This window comes from Falco peregrinus, chromosome 1 (genome assembly GCF_023634155.1).
Source record: "Falco peregrinus isolate bFalPer1 chromosome 1, bFalPer1.pri, whole genome shotgun sequence".
Taxonomy (NCBI): domain Eukaryota; kingdom Metazoa; phylum Chordata; class Aves; order Falconiformes; family Falconidae; genus Falco; species Falco peregrinus.
Window position 1 is genome coordinate 65,343,879 of NC_073721.1, and position 23,890 is coordinate 65,367,768.

Here is a 23,890-nt window from a genome sequence, read left to right on the forward strand (position 1 = left end):
ATACGTTCTGTATGCTACTCTTGTTACACCCTATGCTGCCTTAGTTAACTTAATTTTCCTGAGATATAAATGGCTTCATTCATTTCTGCTTTTTTAGAAATTATGGAGAAAGGAAAAAAAAAAATCATCCCCCTTAAAATCCTTGCCAATGTTTTCATTTTTCTTTTATCTCGTTCTGCACTTTGTCTTTTTTGTTAAGGTCAGACCTAGTTCCCAGCCTTTCCCTCTTCCCTGAGAGATCAGAGCAGAAGTTTATATACCATTGTTCTCTCTAACTGTACTAAACTTGTCCTTTCTTCATTGAGAGATCTGTTGGAGGTGGGGACTCACCGATTTCTTAATCTTTGTCTTTTTCTGAACGTTAGCTGTCTTTTAACAGTCTATTAACTGAATTACTTTGCTGGCTAATTTCTGGTCTAATTTCTAGTTCACAAGCTCCTCTTGGTGCTACAGCTGCCCTAGTCTATCAGTCCTCTTTTCATGGTTGTGCTGTATTTTCATGCCCTAGTGTTTTTATCTGTCTCTTGCACAGCAGTTTAGCTTTTATGGTTTTATTACTCTCATCTCCATTCCTTTCCTCAGTGGTTTTTTTTCGGGACTAATTTCGCATGTATTTATTTTCTCACGTTAGCCAAGTCTCCTAGGATCATGTCAAGTGTTCGCAGCCAAAGCTAGTAAGGTTTCACAATACATTGGTACTAACAACTTCATCTGTCTAGTTTCTGATATGCTGAGCACTGTCCTCTTTCTTACACTGGTGGTTCTTTATTCTTTCTTTTCTGTTTTTGGTTTAGTAGCTTCCTTTTCCACACCTCCAGTCCCTTCAATTTCAAACAAAGTAATAAAAAAAGTACATTTGCTCCCCTTTCTTGTTCTGCACTTTGGTCTGCCTTCTACTTATCTTTTGTTGATTGTCCTTGAGCTTGCTTGTTCTTTTTTCGAGTTATTTCTATCCACAAGGACACACTTACTACCTAAATTGCTTTCTCTTTTCCTCACAATGAGATACCTTCTTTTTTTTCATATTTTTTTTTCCTTCCTTGTTTGCTGTTTATGCCTGATGCTCTAACTCGTGCTTTTAGCTTAGGATGATGAAATTCTTCCTCAGAATTCATAGTGTCACACGTTCCCTTTAATCTTATCTGTGGGCCCACAGCTAGACAAAGCCCATGCTTATTGACTTATGTATGGTCTGTCCTCCACACTGGAGCAGTTTGTGCATTTCTGGAGTATTGCTGTCTTTAGTCATGTCAAAGCTCAAGCTAGTAGCTGTTTTGGTACCATTTAACAGTAATTTCTGGTGCAGATATGCAAAGCCTGGAGAAGCTGCTCAAAGATGCTATTGTGCATGGGCAACCTCGTACACGGAGGCCCTGGAAAAAAATTCTTATCTTGGTGGAAGGAATATACAGGTACAAACTATTCTTTATATTCCTAAGACTCTCCACATGAGATCTAGCTGCTTAGTATTTGGGTTCTTTTGCCAAATCAACTATGAATATTGTCACTTCATAGTTCTTACATAACTCAATTTAATTTGCAGATGAGATTAATGAATGTCTCACATCCTAGACTTTCTGTTGCTAGTACTGTAGCTGCACCTGGTGTTATCACAATGCTTCTCACATCCTGATTAGACTATAGAAATTAATTAATCTAAACTGATTATTTACATCACAGCTGAGGTCTTAAATTGCTTGTCCATTCCATTCTTTCTGTGCTCACTAGATGATGCTAGTGTGAATGGAATTGTGTAAATTGAATGTTTTTGCTGAGAGTGATTAGGAGCATGTAGTAGGCTTAGCAGTGTTAGGCATTTAAATCATAGTGACTTTCAGCACAAAAAGGGGGCATTTTGGAGTGCTACTAATGAGAGCCTAGTCAGTGCTTAAACTTGAAAACAAAAGGTAAGTAGATGTCAAACCAGAATACTGACATTAAGGTGGAAGTAGAAATGGGGTAACTTACATAATTGTCACTGAACACGTTCCTTTGCCTTAACTTACTGTTGCTGCTACTATCTAGTCTGTCAGCATCCTAGAGATGTTAAACAGGTAGAAAGTAGAGATCTGGGCCCCAGGTGCAAGGAGGAGTTATTATTCATCCCTCTGCAGAACACGATATGTCTAGCAAGTTGTATGTGTTCATAAATACTGAAAGAGTGAAGAAGAAAAAGCTTAGTGGCTTTAGGCTCCGTAAGGAGGCCGCAATCATTAAATCAACTTACACTGATTTTCTGTTTCTCAACAGTATGGAGGGATCCATAGTCCGTTTGCCTGAAGTGATTGCCCTTAAGAAGAAATACAAGTCCTATCTGTACCTTGATGAGGCTCATAGTATAGGTGCCCTGGGTCCCAGTGGCCGGGGTGTGGTGGAGTACTTTGGACTCAGTCCTGAAGATGTAGATGTTATGATGGGAACATTCACCAAAAGCTTTGGAGCTGCTGGAGGATACATTGGGGGCAAGAAGGTAAAAAACTGGGAACCATGTGGCTGTTTTAAGGCTGGGGTGGTAGAGTCCTTCACTAAGCATTTAAAATTTGATCTATTTTAAGTACCCTGACTGTCCTTTGTTTCATAATTTTATATACTGCCCACTGCAGTGAAAGTCTGTGCAATGCAGAAGAGTCTAGTCTAGTAACGTACCTCATAACTGTATACTTCTCACCTTGTCAGCGCTCATCTCAGTTTGCAGAATGTACAGCAGTGGTGTGGTATCTTTTTAGAAACTGCTAGGAGCAAAGAAAGCAGGGATTTCTTAATGTTACTTTTAATGAGACTTGCAGGAAAAACATCAAAAGCTGAAGTTTTTCCATCCTGTTTCGAAGGAGAATTCCTTTCGTGGGTTAGTCTGGCAGAATTGATTCCCTGTGGACTCCCAACAGTTTGCTTTCTAAAAAGACAGTTCCCTTCTTGGGTGGCTTTTTGGCTACTGACTCTTTTATTGAAATGTCTTCTAGGAAGCGATGCCCTTGCTGAACTCCTCCTGTTGGGAGGGATGGTGTAGACAACGGTGTGTGTCCCCTTTCTCGTATCTTCAAATGTATCTCACAGATCAGGCTTCTAAGCTTTACTTGAGAGCAAAATTCTACGATTTTCCTACCAGGACAGTAATTTTTTAGGTACTGATGGTGACAGTTAGTTCAGCCCATCTAAGTGGAGATGGAACTTGCCGATGTTCCTCTTTGGGAGTTGACTGCAGTTGGATTAAAATTGCCGATGTCTTCCCCAGAAGAAAGCACCATATTAATCTTTTTGGAGTGGTAGTGAGCTAGTGGGATTAATTCCCTTGGTGTAAGGTGAAGCAGCTGAGAGTCCTTCACAGCTGTCGTTTAGCTACTGTTTGAGGGATTGCTCCAGGGGTAAGAGGCCTTAAATCTTCTTACCTAGTTTATTTCGAAGTCCCTTTACAACTTCCTTTAATTTAACAGACTCCAGGCACACAGCAACATGAAATTGAACACTTCCACATATTTCTGTAATACATTCTCAGCTTGTGCGATCTGCAGGGCCATCATTATTAATTCTATGGTAGCACAAGATGGACTCTGTCCTGGCATTCTTACTGGTGGTGTTAATACTCTGCTGGAGTGGACTGGGTATTTTAGAGTGGTTTTGTTACAGTTAACAACAAGCAGACTAGATCTGTGGTGTGTTGGTCCTTTATTCCTACGTGACCTGGTTTTGCCCTTTAACAACTGTAGCAGGTGTGTTTAACTGGGAAATGCAGGAGGGGTAGGCTGAGGTGTTTGCACTCCTAAATTGCACTTGCCACTGTATTTATATTGTGCTGATAAATGGGAGAAAGTATGTTGTGACCTATTCCCGTTTGGTGACTTTTGTGGGGAAACAATTATATTGAACATGATACATAAGCACCTACAGATCCTGCTCCCCACTGTTTCATTTGTTTTATACTCCCACTCTTATAATAAACACTTTTGAAACATAGCCTGCGCACAACCTGAGTAATGCAAACACCTTTTTGCAATCCAGTACTGGTGGTATTAGCTAAACAAGTCTGTCACTGGCATTTGTCTGTGATCAACACATGTTCTTGCCCTGTGATATAATTATGGGTTGTCATGTCTCTGCTGTTTGCTTTTCAACTGTTGATTACTTGTGTCATAAATTCAATCGTTGAGATACCTGTTCTCTTCCAGCACATTCTGAAAGAGGCTTCTTGTGGTGGCCCATTTTATTGTGTGATTAAGACATGACAGTAAAAGCATTTCTGTTCAGTGCTGGGAAGGCGATGTATGATGCCTCTTGTGTTTTGCTAGGAACTGATTGATTACCTCAGGACATACTCTCACAGTGCTGCGTATGCATCATCAATGTCACCTCCCGTCGTGGAGCAAATCATCACCTCTGTGAAATGCATTATGGGTGAAGATGGTACGACTGTTGGTGAGTCCTTCTAACAATAAGCATGTGGAAGGGGGAAGCCAAACAGACTTGTTATCACTTTGGCAGATAACTCATTCAGTGGACACATTCATAATTATCTGTTGGTACATGTAGACTTGAAATTTCTCTATCAGTCAACCAATTTACTGTCCTACTTAGCAGATCAGCCTGGTAACAGCACAAGGAGTTTCCAGCTAGAGGTAAGTCATCTTAGCCTTATCTAAGACACAATATTGTCTTGTATTCATTTTTGTTCCATGTAGCTTTTCTAGCCTCCTTCTTTCTCTTCGCCATTGTTTCTTTATTTGCCCCAATTTTTAGATTGCTTTCAGAGTATTTTGCTGTCTTTTACAGTCAAGACCAGCAGTCTTGTGTGCTGGTTACTGCAGGGGCAATGCTTTTGATTTTCATCTGTAGTATAACTTGATGTTTGCACCTCAGTTAAAGTAAATCCAGGAATGTTTCTGAAACCTCTTTTTACCTGGGGACCTAGAGGCAGTTTTCAAAATCTGTAGACTTAATGCACCAGGAGAAGAAATTCAGTGTATTTGTCTTTATTATCTTTAGGTTTTTTTCATTATGAAAGTTAGAAAGGGGAAATCTGTACTAGTCTCAATGCATTCAAAATCAAAACCAGAAATTCTTGTGTTTTATTTGCCTAGTGGGTAGCAGCTTCCTTCAGTTCTAGCATAAAGTAAATAGCTTGCACATGTGATGTGTAAGATACCTTGGAACTGAAACGGTACAACACCTTCTGTGTGGGATATGTTTCCTTCTTCACAGGTAATGAAAAAGTTGTGAGCAGCTCACACAGGATGACAGTGTGTGTAGTCTGAGGATCTGTCAGTGCTGTTCCGAGAATCTTAGAATTCAAACTGCAGATTATATTCAGTTATGGGAGTTTCAGGCATCTGGCCACGAGGTGGTGGTGTATACTGAAGAACTGTACTTGCCTTTGCACATGGGTCATCTGCCCATCTAACCTGACAGATAACCCCTACAATGAGAAGGCTTGCTGAAAAAATGAGTTAAGAATGTTTCTGCTATAACAGATTTCATTCACTTTGCTTACATTGTCTGAGAACAGAGAGTTAAGTGCCAGCAATTGGTATTGGCAGTTGCTCAATAGAGGAGTCGTTACTGAAGCAAGTACAGCCAGACAGCAGCCTGTACCTGTGCTAGCACTGAGTGCTTCCCAGTGGTTCATGTGAGATACCTGTACCATCCAAGAGTTGTCCTCAGTGCTGCTCTCAAGAACAGATGTTAACCAAGCTGCAAACTATGTGAAAAGTTGTGCAAAAGGGCTGGTCTTGTTGTCATCTTAGAAGCAACTGAGCTCTTTCTAGCTGATGATTTGCCAACAGTCTGTGGTTTGCTTGGCGTTGCTTGTTTTGGGTTTCTTCCAGCATCTGTTTTCCTTAATGAAGCAGGAAGCAAGGAATGTGTAACTGATTTCTGTTTGCGGTATTCAGACTCAGGCATTTTTGCCCTTTTCTGAGGCTACGGTGTGATGTTTATTCAAGCCAGGAGAATGGAAGCAACTTCCACTCCAGACTGTTCTCCTGCCATTATGCCAGCAAGATCCCTCAGGCCTGAAAGGTGAACCAGATCAGGAAACAATTTGGCAAAAAAATAAACACAAAAACTCAAAAGGCCTTTTTTTGTTGTCATGTTGCTTAAAATGCATGTCAGGCTACATCCTGCTAATTTGAAACTCAAGAGTAGTACCAGAATTCCTAGCCATTCTTTCTATTGAGAAAAGAATTGGTTTTGGTGTTTGAAAGCTGTGTCATTTCAAAGAAGCCTCTGCATGTCTGATTTCTGTATAAGCTGTAGCACTTTTCAGAAGTGCTGGATGCAACAGCTGGATAACCAAAGTCCTGTCTGCTCATACTCAAAGGATTTCTCAGCTGCAGGTCTCATGAAAGTGTTACTGGCTTTCCAAGCATGTAAGTCAGCCTTAAGCACCTCATAGGATGATCTCTGCATGGAAGTGCTTCTCTGTTCATGTTCTGCGCAGTGCTGCTTCCCTGTCATGCATTTTTTTAGATGCCTTAAGGCTCTAGAGATAATATTACTTTGTAGGCATTTTCTGTGGATGAAGTTGGCAAAAGCTCAGTTGGGTGAATTGAGCAGCTGCTTAGCGAGAGCATGACAAAGGTGTTTTGGTTTTTTTTTGTTTAAGGGCTTTGGCTGAAAAACTTCTGTTTGGATTCTGTGGAATTATGGGTGGGGCTCTGGAGGGCCACTGCCTGCAGTTGGTTTGACTAGTGAGTAAATGTGGAGTAGAGTGGTGCTGGTAAGAGTTGTTGGCTGTGGAAGACAAGTAGAGGAATAGTGTTAAACAGGGCCACTGGTAAGCACCTCTGAATCAACTGGGTATTACAGAAATTTCACTGCTTTTAAATTAGTTAAGGTGAACTAATGGATGAAGGAAAACTGAGATAGGGCAATGATTTTACAAGGGCACAGGAGCTGGAATCAGAACAGTAGATGGCTAGCTCCCAACCCTGACTTTTGGGCCACAGCTAAATCCTTTAATGGCTTCAAGAATGCTTTTTTGAAAAGAACCTGTGCAGCTTCTTTGTCTGCCTGCTTCTGTTTACCACACACACTTTGTAAAAGCTGCTGTCCTCCGTGGCATCAAACCTTTGTGGAAATTGAGATGGTCTGTAGCTGATGAGGCAGTAGTAGTAAGCAATTAGTTTTTGAGGATGAAAGGGTTTTTGTGTATTATTTTGCAAGAATAAGTTAATTCTCTCCTCTTGCACTTCAGGTTATTTCTAAATCTAACGAAACATCTGGAGGCTCTAAACTTACAATACAAGGCATTGTAGTTAGTAAAACTTTACATAACTAAAAAAAGCAAATAGCTCCTTTCAGATCTTTCCAGCAAGCTGCCAGTGACTAAGTAGGATATTAGTAGGAGGCAGCACGGACAAAACGCAGATGCTATGAGAAGCTGAATGGCTGCTTACAAAGAACGTAAGATGGATGGTGTGCAAGTGTGCTGCCTGAATTGGGACAGTAGTTTCTTGTGTTGATTTCTGTTCGAACTATTCTGTTCTCTGTAGTGTTTATGCATGTAAGTGACTAGCAAGCCTCAGACTTTCTGAAGGCAGTTATGGGAATATAATTATAGATAAATACAAGTATATTACTTGCTTCTTCATCCAGACTGTAAAAAACAATCCACAGCCAAAGCAATGGCAAGAGCTATGTTAATGGGTTCTTGGTAATGGTGCTTCTGAAACTCCTCTACATTGTTATCAATGCTGTATGTATGTCTGTCCTATTTTGCTTTGCTTTACTTGTTTTGCATATAATTGGCTAGAAGACCATCACGTCGTCTTAAACAAAACATACTTGTTTTGTGATCACTTTGAGAAGTTCTGCAAAGGAGCAGTTGTCCTCAAGTGGTGAACATCTTGAGCTTATAGAATGTCTTCAGAGAACTCCAGTGACAATATACGTGGGTATCTCACGTATCACATTTGGCTTTGTATAGTGGAGTGAGGTGAGTAGGAGAGATGGAGAAAGCTTCTTTCTGCAAAAGCAAACTCTTTGGTGCTGGTTTTCTAATTCAGAGTCACTATGGTTGAAATTGTTAATGAGCAAGTGTTGCAGATGCTTGTCAGCAGTTCAGTGGTTGCTGTTCTTTCTGTTCAGCCCCAAAGATGAATGAACTTCAGATAGTTTTGTAGATAAAGGGGCTTTTTTAAACAATAATAATAGACAGACATAATAAGCAGACTTTTTGGGGTTATAGTATACACAAAGATGACAGATGGATTCCTGGAATGGAGTTCTGGAAATGTAGTGTAGAGCCACTTGATTCTTGCTGTTCATGTGCTGTCTGTGTTATTTAAATTGACTGTAGGGAAAATGAGACAGCTTGGTGCTTGTCCTGGTAAATGAGATATGGTTGGAATTTATGATACTAAGTACTTGGTGAATTTTTCAGTGTCAGTGGTTCAGTTTGAGTTGAAAGGTGGAGGGATTTGACATTACAGTCTCACTAGGACTGGAAATCCAGTGGGCTCCTTTCTGCCATTTATGTAAGAGCCAGTGGTACAACCTGTGCAACTGGAGCTCTGTTAGCAGTGCTGTGTTCAGGACCCAGCAGCCTGTTCTGTGCCCTGATAACATCATGGAGGGAAAGCTGAAGAAAATCATAAAGTAACACAACTGAGATGTTGGCAAATCAAAGCATGCAAGGTGAAACAAGTCTAGGGACTGGTTAACCTCCTTCAGAGGTGAAACTTAGTTTGCTTTCCTGTATATTAAAAGTTGAAGGTGAGCCTTAAATCCAGGAGTGTTTTAAGTACCAACTTCAGTTCAAACTGTTAATGGCTTGTAAAAGAGGTGAACTACTTCCTTCCATGGACATTAACTCAACAGTAGTAATTATACCTGTTGATGTTTATGACAAGTTTACTGTCTTCCATCTCAGTTTCAGGAGGCAAATACCCCACACCAAATCACAGCACCATAACCATACATAGCATGTAGAGAATAAGTTGTGGACAGCCCTTGCTCCAGATGGCACTTAAATTCTGAATGAACGTTGTCTTGAGCACTGTATAGAAACCAAGGTTTATTATCTTACATAGCTGTCATGTCACAAGCAATGGAGGCAGCAGTTGCATGAGCCATCCCAGCTGCTAAACTATCGGAAATTAGTAACTAACCTTAGAGGGCTAGTCAGTTGTACATAGTTTGATTGGTATTTGTCCCATCAGAGCATCTCAGTTGTGAAGAGCTAGTAGTTGATTACATCTAGTCAGAGGAAACCTTAAAAAAAAAAAATGGATTTCTAGTCTTGCCATTGCTGTGTGCAACAAACTTGAGTGAGTTACATCAGAAAAGGTAGTTAAAACAATTATAGCCAAAAAGAATAAGAACGTACAGCTGTGCTGGCAGAGAACTGAGCCTGATTGAGCTATTGAGTACATGGGACCATTGCTATATTGTCATTCACAGGGAGAAGCATGCTGGAAAGAAAGCTAAGCCTTACCTGCTTAAATTCTAGGGCACAGAAGATTGCAATTAGTATTTTAACCTCCATGTGGTTAATCAGGCCCTCAAGTGAAGATACGACCTCAGTAGTTCAATCAGCTGCCTAATCAGTAGGTTTCTTCAAGTTGGACATTTTGTATAATTCCCCTTGACTTTCGAAAGACAAGCCAGAAATATATGCAAGTATAAAGTGTAAGCGGTAATGAAGGAATAGCCCATGTTACATCACTTGGAATTTAATTTTAGGTAACTTGTAGTGTCTTTATAAATGAAGTTTGTACCTTGCCATTGTTAGCAGTAGATCCACAAATGGAAGCGGTGGCTGCTGTTGTACTCCAAAGGGGAAATAAATACTCCTTGCACAGGCTGAGGTTGAAAACTTTCAATTAGCATTAAAATTGGTTCATTTGAATTTCCTCCAATAATGCACTTGTTAATGAGGTGTTAAATTATCACCTTGGGAACCCAGGGACCAGTCAAAACTAATTTGAGCAAAGTGAAAACATTTTTTGTTGCTGCCCTTGAGAATCTCAAGCTGAGCTGGGAAACTGTTGGAAAAACAAATACTCTGGGGGTCATAAAGAGAGTTTCCTGCTTCTCCCCAGGGGACTAACAGTTTTAAACATCACTCTAAGTATTTGTGCTTCCAGCTGGGGATCTTTTAAATCCAGCTTGTTGCTGCACCTCTACCTCCCTCCCACAGAGCATGGCAAGCCTCCAGAAAAATTGCTTTAACCTGGGCTGGGCAGGAGAAATCTTTCAGCCTTTGGTGCTTTGAAGAGTGTTTACAGATGTTAGCAGAGCTGTACCATTTGTGTTGTGCATTGGAATGTGAGAATTCTTCAGTGCCTCTTCTTTTGGACTTTAATCAACATTGTGGTGTTTGTGCAAGAGCTTATAAACCTTTATAACTGTACACCTGCTTTGTTCTTATAACATTCTGGTTCTTGCTATTTCTGCTCAGGTGTGAGCTGTCATCCTGTATGGTCATAGCCTAAACACCGATCTGTTACAGCACAAATACAACTAGGAATGTGGCTTTGATTAAGTAATTTCATTTTTCTTTGTTTCTTACACAACATTTGGTTTAAAATGTGTGGCTTGCTTTTTACTCGCAATAGCACTTGAGGTGCCCCATTTCTACAGAATGCTGCTGTGCTGCTCATACAGGGGAAAAAAGAAAATACTGGGTAGCAGCTCACTAATATATACAGTTAGCAATCCTGTGACTAAAATGCTTTAAGTCAATATGAAATTTAAGGTAAAACATTTGAATGGAAGTAATCACAAATGAGGTGATGTACACTCTGACTTTGGGCTAGTGTGAAATAAGAGTTCACGGTTCCTGGTATGATACATGATTTACTAGAGCAGAGTTTTTTGAAAATACCTGAATGACCCACATAAGCACCACTTCCTATCATCAACCCTGGCAACTGCAGCAATTTTCTACATAGAAACATTAATACTAGTATTACTATAGTGTCTGCGGCGTACAGACACATGGCAAACTTTCATTCTATGAAGTGCATATAATGTAAATGTTTCTAGCTTCTTCGGAAACAAGCAACAGTCTGTAACTGAAGCCCTTTTTCTGGACTATGTGCAGGTGTATTAGGCTATGTGGGACTCGCAGACCAGTTGAACCTGCTGTCCTTGGGTACTTCAGCAGGTTCTGATATAAAATGTGGCTGGCACCAGGTCAACTCATGCCATTTCACATCAAACACAGACAATCTTGACAGTCATCTACAATGTATGCTTTAGTCCTACTGGTGTGCAGATGTTTGCTAATGTATCAGAATTATTAAACTTCCTTAGAGAGCACAGACTTAATCTTTGAAGAAAGAAGCTGTCTGAAAAACATGCATGCCGGTTACGCTTTGAGAGCATATGGCCAGTGGAGGGACTGGAGACAACTTTAAATGAGATTGTGGAGGTTCTGTTGCAGTCTAGCTTTAACAGTGGGGTTTAGCTCATGACAAATTAGCTTGTCAAGAACAGGATAAATCAACCTGCGAAGTTTCTTGCTGCCATGGGTGAGCTTCTGTTAATGCTCAGGTTATTGCCTAATTGTTGCGTAGTGGAAAAGTTGTGGTTACGGTGGTGTCTGCCCGGAGGGAGATGTATTACAGAGCATGCATACTTCTGAAGTTCATGTTGGCTGGCAGCTCCTAAGATTTCTGAACTGTTTGAGTATGGACACTGGGATTTGGGGGGGGGGGGGGGGGGGGGGGAAGGGAGCGGGGGCGGGGAAAGCCAGTAAAATACTTCTGAAGCTTCTTAAGACTTTCAAGGTTCCCTTCTGACTGGCCGGCTTAATATTCTATTGCATAAGTGTGTTGCCGAACACGTTTGCCCTGCAACTAGCATCTCTAGAACAAAATACTCTGTGCAAATAGATTCGGTACTCGTATAGAGTAACTGTCTATAACAAGAGCTGGAACCAGAATGTTTAGTACTTCCAGTCTTTCCTGAAAATAGCTTGTCTTTTCTAGGGTTATTGCTATGTTCCTGACAAGTAACTTTTTCTTGAGGACCTGGCATTGTAGAGGCAGCTGTGGATTTTATATGCACAGCTTTGCTCTTTCCAGGATCCTTGGAAAATAGAGCCGTGCAGGAAAAACAAATCTGTAAAAGTCACAGCAGAGGCAAGACCGATGGGGTTTGGGACTTTTCAGGCACAAAGCAGACTCTTCCACTTCACTGCAGTTCCAGGTGGCAGGCCACCAGAGCCACTTGCCAAATACAACTTACTAACATGGGAAAGCTTGGCACCCTTCCTGTTGAAATTATTGCAGTTCAGGGTAAATCTGAGAGCACAGTGGAGAAGGACAAGGATGTAACAGATGTAGCAGCTGATGTGGGCAGCTCTGACATGGTGGCAAATTCACAGGCTGTAGCGTTTATCATGAGATGAACCTCTTAGCTGTTAAGTGTCTTTGATGTCAAAGGAGAAACTTGAGCACTTATGGGAATGGATCAGGGTCTTCACAAAAAGGTGTGACAACTGTGTTGTGTGAAAGATTCAAGTGCTATCTTCTCAGTGACTTAGAAAAGCAAACAAACAAAACCAAACCAGCTCCTCCATAGTGGAATTCCTTAATTTTGGGACACATTAGTAAGGAGCACATACACCCTTGCAGCATCCTGTCTCTCCTATTGCTCCTTGGATTAGGTATGTGAAAAAGAAAAGAAAACTTGGTGGGTATATCAAGGTCATGTTGAGGGACAAAAAGACCTTTGGAGGCAACTGTCCTCCACTCCATAAGATCCTATTTAGTACCACTGAGAAAAAGTAGATATTTAGCACCATTCTATTCAGTCATCCCTTAAGGGATCCTCCTACCAAGAAACAGTTAGGAGAAGGTAGTCTGCCCGGGTTTTTTCTGAATTTTCAGAGTAAGTGCTAACACCAAGAAATGCTTCTCATAGTACCTTACAGTATCTGCTACTGGTCAAAGTTTACTTATGTGTAGGATCTCATTATTATCTCAAGCTTATGGAGCCTGTTTCATAGTGTTTGGTCCTGGCATCGTTTCTTTATGGAGCTGATTTCTGTTCAGTTTGGCCAGAAAATTATACTGCAGTGCTTATGGCTGCCATCTCCCAAGGAAGTTTGCCAAAGAGTAAGCTAGTCAAACACATCCCATCCTTCAGCCTTGCTCGCTATCCAGGTGGGAGAATGGATGCCCTAGCTCTGTCTCTTTTTAGACTAAGCTGATTACTGGTTATTTCTAAGCCAAGGTGGACACTTTATAGCTGGCCGGTATATCTCTTCCGCTGAATATCAAGCCTTGCTGTGCTAGAACTTGAGCATTAGTCTAACTGCTTCAGGAGCAATGCTGTTAGAAATTTTTAAGGCGTTGACAAGGAGCCTCTCCAATCAACTGACTTTAGCTGAGTACTGTTTCTTGCATTTATACGCTTCCCACCTGACTGTATAGTCAAGAGCAGCACTTTAGTGGCTGAGCAGCTGTATGGAATTGAGGGAGAAGACTGTTGCTAATCATCTGCAGCTAACCTGCACTGTTTCTTATGTCTGCCTCATTGCCTGTGATTTCCATGACATACAAATCCCTTTGTCTGGCTGAACTGGCTTTGATTTGCAGAAGAATAAATCAAGGCCTGTGGATCTTGTTTAACCTTGTGCTTCTATACTGGTTTGATGTGAAATTTGAAAAAAAAGTGCAGTCAAAATAAACCTCTAATTGTTATGACCAGCGAACAAGGGATCCTTAGAGAAGCTAGTATCTCAAAGACCAGTTAGCAGTTACTGAGTAACTGCTCCAAAGTTGAGTATGTGGATATCTTGTCCAGTCTGTGAATCGCAGCATATGATCTTAAGAGATGTTCATGGTGAGCAGGATAAATATACTGACAGACTAAATGTTAATATTATTGATAAATAATAGACTTTTTGTAAAACTGCATAAACTATACTCCACTACAAGTATTTCCCTAAAGACTGTTCTTGTATTTGAGAATTTAAGATAGGAAAAATTGCTTCCCTTTTTTTCTGAACACAGCAGAGCCTAATCTTTCGTTTCCAAGTTGATTTTGTGAAGTGCTTCCTAGAGTTGTCAGAGGTAGCTCTTGCACAGCTACAAATGTCTTGGATTTATAAAGATTTCCACTCTGATGCGTGTGTAGCTAGAGATATTTCCACAGATAGGATTGTTATGAAGGAGGGCTTTTTTTAAGTCAAAACTGTAATCAGGATTGTATGTTTGTTGTTGTTAAATCTTGGCAAAGAAAACAGTCCTTGGTGGCTGCTTGGTGTAGGGAATGCTTACTGTGTGCTTTTGCTCCTACAGTGGTACACAAAACAAAAAGTCTTTGAGTAATTCCTTTGTTAATCTTGCATTGTTGCTGCATCTCTTCTTGTTTTTTCAATTTCTCAAGTATTACAAAGTCTTAGCTCAGCAGAACTACCTGAGGTGCCCCTAGTATCAGCAGTGGTCATGCTGCTTAGAGAAGGGAAAAAAGTATGTTTGAAAGATGGGAGGTACTGAAATTATTTGCAGAGGAACCGTTTGGGTTGAACTTTTAACTAGGTAGATGGATGAGCCGCTTCAGTTACCTGTGTAAGTCCTTCCTAGTGTAAAGTTGTAATTATCTTCTAGAAGCTTCACACAGGTGTGTCTGGAATAGGGAGTTGAATGGTGGCCAGCTCTTTCAGATGAAGCAACACTTGCAGTTTCTGGTCTTGAGAAGGTCAGTAGTTGATGAACTGATTTCTGTCCCAGCATCAACAGAGGCACTGAGGAATGGGCCTAAGAGAGGAAACAGATCAGCAGCTGCTGAGAGGTAGGAGATTAGAGGGGAGAAATGTATGGATAAAAAAAATATGTTTTTTTCATATGTAAATCAACATGCAGAGGAAACTGCAGACCTTGCAAATCATAATCACTCTTACTTCCACATAAATATAAATTCTCCAGTGCATTTCCAAACAAATTTCAGACTTCTTTTTTACAGAGGGTAATTGAATTATTCATTTTAAACAAAACAAACAAAAAACCCCAACCACCACAAAAAAAACCAAACAAGAAACACAAAAAACCAAACTGCAAGTGAAGACTAGCGTATTTAAAGTTTAGAAATCGGTTTTGAGTGCCTTTGCAGTGAATATACTTCAGTGCAATTAAAAATGATCTGTAAGCTTTGGTTATTAGTTATCCTTGCCTTAGTTATGACTTCTTTTTGTAACAGGTTTTGTGCAATTCAGGCATGGAAAACTGGTTAAAAATGCTAAATAATACACCTGTAGTTGTGCTATTCTAAGTTTAGGTATGTACATTCCCTACGGAAAATTTTACTTTTTCATACCTTTACTAACTTGGACTTGGACAGACTTAATATTCAATATCACAGTCCTGAGGTTATTGGAATACCTGGTATTAACATTTAATGATTTATATTTTTTTTTTAATTAAAACCATAGGAGTGGGGGTTTTCCAGAGTACTGCATCTAGTATGAAAAATATATTAAAAACAGGTGAAAATTTTAAGTTGTACCTGTCAGTTAAAACAAGAACAATGAAAAAAAAACCCAAAAAAACAAACAAACAAAAAACCCCAAACCAACTTGGAAACTATTTATCACTGATCTGTTAATACAGGTATGGCTGTCAGATTTGTCATCCATCCTAATCCTGACGTTTTGCTATAGCCTTCTTCGTATACACTAATTTTTATTGGATTTTAATCCTTTTAGTTTTTCTAGTACCTCATACTTTTAGCTGCGTTCTTCACCATGTTTTGAGAGAAAGTAGCCCAGGTTGGAGTAGAGGAAGGCTACATAGCCTTTGTTTTGTTTTGTTACAGGATTTTCTCCATCGGGAAGGAGGTAGTAGTAGTCTGTAGCCTGTTGATTGTGGAGATTGTGCCCTAATAGCTTGGCTGAGTTCATGGATTTTGTTATATACTTAACTTAGAAATTTTAGTACGGAGGGGAACCTTTGGAAGGTGCTATGTAGACGGAGAAGTATTCCCCTACAGCGGTTTGCCCTGCCTTCAGGATTAATTCTGCTGACAATTCATCGTGAAGTGAATGATTTGCATAACGGTTGTCTTTGTGGAAGCTCTGTAGATACCTGGTAAACTGGGGGAATTACACTGTGTTCTGGGAATCGTGTGTATAGGATCCAGGGATTTTGATAGTTCTGTTGTAATGGTATTTATTGGAGGGGTGGGAGAAACCACTGCTGCTCCAGCACAGTCTTAGATGTATGTAGTGGTGTCCACAAGATTCCTTAAATGTTGGTTTTGATGTATTCAGTGAGGTGGGAGAGTGGTTTGAATGCTTCTATGGGGGAAGATTTTTTTTTTTTCATAGCAAGATTTTTCTAATACAGGTGGTAAATGTTCAGTGACTTCCTTTTAGATGTGAGGGTGGAGTGACCTGTGGCCATGAGGGCTGTGCAATCCATACACATTTGTTTTTCTATAGTACTAGCATCTTGTGAAGTGCTTCTAGTGCCTTTTTCTTTACGAGTTTTATCTGTGTACATCAGACCTATTAAAATTGAGCATTGTGTTTTTTCTTGGAAAAGCTGATGTGCACTACAGCTTTTTTGTATTCCAGGAGAAACGTAGTTTACAGAGCTGTTTCTATTTGTCTGTATATGTAGAGAATATCTATGCCATAGGGTGAACTCCAGCCTAACAGCAGCTGTATGGCAGAACTTGTGCAAATGATACATAGCGGTACAATAGAGGCTAATTGTTATTTGTTTTCTCTTCTGAGGTAGACAGCTTCGGGAGAGATTTTATGCTGCCACTGTAAATAATGTTGGAGATGCAAGGAGTTCTTACAGTGCTTCTCATGCGTGAGCTAAAGCTGAATTTGTGTTTTATACTGACCATATCCTTCCTTTTTGGCCGTAGCTGTCTTAAAATGTGGAAGTGGGCTGATTTGCTGTTCTTACAGCACATGTTCAGCTGGAGGTGATAATCTATCTGATTCTGTAAGGTATTTTATATCTGTGTGATATTTTACAATTGATAAAGGTAGTTAGTAATGCTAGCTGAAACTGGGCGACTACTAAGTTATTTGTAACGCTTCTTGGTTGAAACATAGGACGAGGCCATATCCTCAATCATCTTCCCTTGCACTACAAAGGCAAAGAACATTTCTGTACCCTCTTGTGTTGCTGTTTAAAATCCCAAAGAACAGTCAGCTTTGATACTGGCTTCCATTGTAGAAAAACAGTCTGCAGAAAACAGATGGAAAACATAGTTCACACTTCGTTGCTTCGTTGTAAAGCTACTGCACTGTCTCCATGGAAGTAGATTATAAACATCCTTTATATAATAAGCTTTGTCAAAGCTTGCACATTCCTTCTCTTGTTAAAAAAAAAAAAAGAAGAGGTGTTTGTATGTGTTCCTGATGTTTTTTTTCTCTCTGTGGCTTCAGTCTGACAGGAATGCCTGCCAACCGATTTGCATTGTAAAAAAGGTTTATTTCCTTCTGTCTCTTCTTCACTGATGCTTTGCCTTACTCTTGAGTTTTTAAAAGCAAAGATGTGCATTTTAAGTTCCAATGTCTAAGGTAGCGTAATAAAAAGAAAATAGAAGTTTTCAAATGCTTGCTTTTTTCTAAAATGCCATAAACTTGGCAAGTTAAGTTTTACTGAAACTGTATAAAGGTTTTTTTTTGTTTTTTGACTTCCTCATGGTGGAGGCACCATAACTAGTTCAGAAGAATAGTCTTACCAGCACACTTTTTTCCCCCCTCTCGTCTCAGCAAGGCACAAGAATAGCTGTCAAACAGGGTATGTACAGCTGTCTTTGCAGTGATTATGGATGTTGTTATTATGACTGTGCATTTGTGATAATACACAATTTGTATGAGCTAATGTGTAAGTAAATACTAACTCCACAAATCCTCCCAGTAATTAATATGCAGAGTTAGGTAATATGTGTACTTAATTTCTTAGTTCTGGAGGGATGGCCCAGTCTCATTCTTGAAGATCATTGATTCATCTGAACCAATGCTTTTTATGTTCAAGATAAAGATCCCTGTAAGCTGTAATTGTTAGGATGCCATGAATTTCAGCCGTGTGACAGCAGTGTAACCAGATACAGTGAACAAGGTATAAACAAACATGAACAGCTAAACATAAAAACTAAACAACCATTAAAAAGTATTGCTTTTGTGAATTATAGTTCAGAAACTGCTTTCTGGATTCCCCTGGGTGGTGGGGATTACTTGTTGTAGGCAACACTGTTCCTCAGCAGATCAAGTTGAGCTGGTAGTGTGGGTTTTGTTCTCACTTGCTCTCACAGGACAGTTACTTGGTCCTATCTGTATAGTTATTCTATCAAGCTATGATACTTTAGGGAGAACTGAAGTTGCTTTCAGTAGAAATTCAGCCTCTGGAAAAGTTCTGTGTGGAAAAATACTGTGGTGGCTTGTGGGGCTGGAGTTAGGGTGTCCTTCTGGCTGTCTTCTCTGACTGCAGCGTTGTTATACAGGGCTTTGAACTTAGCAGAGGCGGTAAGTGTAATGTGACCATGAAATGGAGTTCTGGTTCCTATGCAATCCTTCACATATGAAATAATTTTGTGTTTAGTCAGTCTTTCTGATTTTTTTAGGTACACAGACACCTGCTCTCACTTTCTTGTTCTTTATTAATAGTAAAATAGCGTTCATGGATAATTTTTTATCAGCTCTACCACCAGGCCTTTATCTTGAATTCTACTTTAAGTGCAAAGGGCTTGTGTGTTTCTGACAGCCATTCGCAGGAGAGAGTGTGTTGGTTTGGTTTTGTTGGTTAGTGATTGGTGGGGTGGTTTTGCTTTGGACAAGACTGATTCTTCACCAAAGACATCAAATCCTCCTGCTTCTGTATAGCTGGATTTCCTATGAAGAGTAACACAGATTACAAATGGCGAGCATAGCTCTTTTGTTATCCATTGTGTGAACTTTAAAGTGGAGACAGTTGCTGTTTCTGCAGGGTCTGACTTGGGTGTGGTCATTGTAGTTAATACTGGAAAAATAATTTAAAAGCTTACTACCAGCTAAATGTAATTTTACTAATCATTAAGGAATCTGATGGTACCAGCAGCCATCAGACTTTAAAACTGCTTAGGACTTCCTGAGTCTTAAAAAAGCAGGTTGCTCTACTGCACAGTGCATTTTGAGTATGCAGAGAAGTGGCAATAGACTGTATTACGCTTTCCCATCTCTGGAAACTGAGTTCTTGGAATAAATTACAAGTTGGCATTACGTTTGAGGATGTGGTTCTCTTTTACATGGTTAATAACGATTATTTATGCAATGTGGATCTACTCTTTGGTAATTCCTTTATCTTTAAAATCAGAGGGCCGCTGACAAACAATGTGAGCAATTCATTTTAGCTTGCATGCTCTCTTACATAAGATAAAAGCCTGTGTAAATGGTAAATGTGGATGGGAATGTGGTTAGTGTTCTAAATAGAGCTATATAGGCTTTGGGGTTGGTTTGTTTTGTATTCTTTTCTTTTTTTCCCCGAAGGCTAACAGATTTCTGCAAAGCAATGCTTGCCTCATGACAGTTTTTGTACATAGGTTTAAATAAAACACTGATATGCGAAGTTTGTTTCACAACAGTCCTTGAACGTTGTCTATAATCAAGTTTTTTGGCAGCCCAGGCATTTCCAGCTTTTGAGAGAAGAATCTGTCCAGAGCTTTTTGCAGAGGCTGGCCTAAGGGGCTCTATGTCCTGCTGAATAATCCTTCCCTCTTTTCTACGGACTGCTGGTGCAAACTTCAAAGACTGCTTGATGTCAGCAAATAATTTCCTCTAATTATCACGCAGGGAGTCTGAGATGCTGATGGCTCTGTATCCCTGTTGTGTATCACTTTCTTATTTATACAGAGGAAAAGGGCAGCTTTTAAAATAAGAGGGGGAAAAAACACTGCATCTCATGTTATAAACCGTATGAAGGTTATTGATAGAAACCCAGTGGTTCTCAAGGTCTCTTTTAAAGGCTGACAAATATAAACACATACATTTTACTGAATTAGGCTGTTGGTGTCCCTTTAACTGAGAACTGTATAGTGCCTTATAGAACAAAGAAATGATCGGATGATAAAGCTCTAGGTTCAGAGGGCCAATAACCTCTTCAGCAACCTGAGAGTGAATGTGTGGGAGGGGGTACTGTCATGGGCAATGCATCAGCTGATGGACTGCACAGAGTGGCACAAAAATGCACACACTTCAGTGACAAATATGTGGCATGTCTCAAATGCCAGACTTGCACAGGAATTATCCTGGTATTAAGACAGCTGAAATGTTTCCGTATTAAATTACAAATAATCCTGTCTTTTCAATGTACCGAAAAGAGTTGCGTGTTGTTCCTATTGTGGAGTAATATTTTAAATGAGAGAGATTTGGAAAAATACATTGATTGTTTCCATGGATGAGCTACTGGCTGTATTTTTACCACAGTGCTGAAAATGCCTGGTATTTTTAAAAATGCTACTTAGTGTATCTGTGATGTTGCATACCAGTGAAGCCTTTAAAAAAATCTGTGTTCCTCGGAACTGTACTAAAGTTTTACAAAGCTCCGAAAAATTGGCTGTTGGTGCCTGCTGTGGTTTTTTTAGGGGTGGGGGGCTTTTCCCCCCTTTTTTCATTAATTAAATCTCCATGTAGATACCATCCGTGTGACAAGAGAGACTAAGGTGTTTCAGTCAATAAGTTAATTCATTTGCTGTCTTTAGAAAATACAGATTGATTAGGAAATGTAAAATGCAAACTAGAAAGAAGAGTCATAGTAAAACCTACAGCAAAACTCTTCAGATGTTTGTCCTTAGAGCTGTATTGCATTATTCGATGTGGTGTTAATTAGAAACTGGTTCCACTTCTTCAGCCACTTAATGGAGAAGGAGGCTGGTCAAGAGGATGGTTCTGAACCTGCTGTAGTCTGGATCTGCCCTGGTGTAAGCACTGACGTAACCAGCAGCTGATCATCTGTGCTCTGTTTCGCTTCATTTTTGCAAGCAATGTGCATCAGTTAATATTGGTAGTTCTGAATTTTTTTTTTCTTTGCGTAAGGACAAATGGCTTCAGTTGTCTTTAGCTTGATTGATTGGATTGACTGCTTTCTGACAATGCAATGAGTACTCAGTTTGCACTACTTTCTCATGGTACCTTTAATAGCAGTGGCAACTGCTTTTAGCTTTATAGCTGTTGGGGATCTCAAAGATGATCTTGTAGTATATTCTGTGTAGTAGAGCAGAATTGGAGTGAATAATACTGTACAAAACTAAGAACTCGAAATGGTTCATTATAAAGATGAGACTAATTGGCATGTGTTGGAAAATGAGCAAAGGCTGTACCTTGTAAGGGATGTTGAGCTTTCTCTCGTGTGCACTTCTGACACTCAGAGTGAGTTGCCACACACCTGTGTCTGTGGGTTTTGGAAAAGCCTGCAAAATCTCCACTGAGGGCTTTGGCATAGGTGCAAGAAATGCTTACATTCTTAAAAGAGTTTTAAGTGTTAGTAAAAATAGATTTGTGTCTCTGTGAAGGTTTGTTGTTTGTCTCCATTGTTTTATGTCTCCACTGCATGTACTTATTAAGAAAGAACAACAAAAAGATTTTTCAGTGATGTTTATTAAGTTCTGGTGGGGGTAGACCCCACGATCCAGAAGTAAGAAATCATGCTTGCTTGTCCGTATGGAGGAGACAACTTATTCTTTCTCTGTGAAGCTTTTTGTTCATGTATGTAACTGTGCTTCTTACAAGGACTGAGAGATCTAGTGCTTTATCTTTTATGCTTTCTGTATTAGTTGTGGTCTTCTGGGTGGTAAGCCATCAGCTACTGGCTGCAGCTCCTGGAGGCGATGAGCAGAAATGTGCATCAGTTGAGATTTGTGCAAAATCTTAAATGCTATTCAATTGTTGTAGGATTTTTTTTTTCTCTTTCATCATACTTTGCCTGAATGTCTTTTTCTTCTAAGGCTGTAAATTACATACAAAATGTAATAGAATCTGAGTAGCATCCTTTAGGCAACTGCTGCATGAAGAAAAGAACGATTTGATCTTAGTTAGAGGGTCAGTCAAAAGTAAAGTGAGCTAAGCCAACTTTTAATAACATTTGTTACCATCCTGGAACTAAAACTACATGAACATTTCCATTCTGTTCTGTTCTAGTAATTCCTGGAAGTGCTCACACTTGGGCTTGCAGCTCACCTTTTAATTTCCCCGGCTTGATAGTTATTCTAGCTTTTCAGGATGAACAAAATGTTCTGCTGTTGTAAAAAGAGGATGTATTTCTTAACCGCTTCATCAAATATGTACTGTTGACAGAAGGGGAAGCTGAAAAGTCAAAATTTGGCTTGGAAACAGGCTCAATAAATGCTTTGAATGTTCAAATAATTACTGCTTTTTATGTGGCAGAGTTTGAAGCTCTAGGGGAAATTTAGTATGTGGTGAAATTCATCCAGTCTCTTGCGTTGCTCAAAATGAAGGTGCTATTTGGTTGTACTGTAACTTGTTTAATTACACTGCAAGGTCCAGTTCTCTGAATTACTCCAGTATAATTGGGATGTATTTCCAGATGTCAGAAGAATGTCAGCCTAGTGGTGTTTTGGTCTGGAAGAGACAGCTTTCAGTTTTTAGTTAGCTTCATTTTCTAGCTAACCTCTAATTGTCTGTGCTTCACAACCCTTACCTATTAGTCTTTTTCCCAGAAGCAATGTTGCTGCTCCTCCTTCTGAGATGCAGAAATGCAGAGCCAGAAGAGGGGCGTACCAGAGCATTGAAGATCTACCATAGTTTGCTTAAAAAGCCTAGGAAGTAGGTTGTGTTTTAAAGCAGTACAGCTACTTTCCCTGTAAAACTTGTGATGGAAAAAGTCTATGCAGAAGATCCAAAATGCCTCTTCTTCTTTTTAAACTGTATATCATCAATGAGAGACTTGTGCTATGTTTTTAACAAATGCTCTCCTTCACTTCTGTGAGTCTAATGAATCCTGGAGCTGCACAGTGGGAGTCTGACAGACTGGAAGTTGCATTAAACAGCTTTGGGTTTTTATTGAAAACATTGTCCTTGGTTCAAAGAGAAGGTAATTATTCTGCCCTGGAATGATAGCAGCCCCTCCTTTATTGACAGCACACCATCTGGTTGTGATAAATTACATGGCCCTGGCAAGGCTGCAGCTTTTTGGTAGCAGTGGATGACTTGAAGGCTTCATGTCCAGATTGGTAGAAAATAAGAAAAATATATATTGTTTATGGAAATTACATACTTTCCTTGTCATTGGTCACATAGCTTTAGTTTCTCTTTATGTCTGATAGATGTACCTCTAAAGGAAAATTTCAGAAGGTAAGATAGTTCATGGGATTTTTCAGGAGCCAGTTGTTGCTGCAAATTAAATTGCATTAATCTGTTTAGGGAGAGCTTGAAAAAGTGCTGATAGAAATCTTGAGTATTTCAGGTGTAACTGGTGCGATTTGTTGTACTTTACTACCCATAGACTGTTACTGTAGTTCTTGCCTAGCAGTAAGAACAGTGCAGATGATTAAAGGGGTTTTCTCAGGGAGTGGTTGTACTTAAACTTGGCTGCTGTAGCTTCAGGGAGGTACGTTCCTTTTCTGAAAACTTGCCGTAAGTAGTCAGTTTGCATCCTATAAGTAAAAGTTCAGAGTGGTGTTAGTAGTTTGCTAGCTAATTGGTCCTCCTGGCAACTGGTTCTTTTTCATGCTGTCCCAGCTGAAGTATTATTACTTTTTCTAACCTGCCTAATTATATGATACATTCTGTGCTCTGACAAAAAAAACCAAAACACACACATCTGAGGCAACAATGATTGTTAAACAGAAACATCCGCAAGAGTCTTGGGAGGGGAGAGGTAGTTTTGGTTCTCATTATACCTAAATTATAACTCCACCTTAAGGCAAGTTTAAATGTTTGTGAGTAGAACATACTGAAGGTGATTTACTTAAAAAGTGTCTGATTTGTTGA

The 23,890-nt window shown here is 39.7% G+C and overlaps 1 protein-coding gene across 1 annotated transcript in view; it reads left to right on the forward strand.

The window, feature by feature from the left end:
* SPTLC2 (serine palmitoyltransferase long chain base subunit 2) overlaps positions 1–23,890 on the forward strand; it is a 78,836-nt gene that overhangs the window by 28,624 nt on the left and 26,322 nt on the right. Inside the window, exons 7-9 of the mRNA XM_055805166.1 lie at positions 1,307–1,412; positions 2,251–2,470; positions 4,284–4,410. Coding sequence (XP_055661141.1) covers positions 1,307–1,412; positions 2,251–2,470; positions 4,284–4,410 — 453 coding nt within the window. The remainder of the gene's footprint in view (positions 1–1,306; positions 1,413–2,250; positions 2,471–4,283; positions 4,411–23,890) is intronic.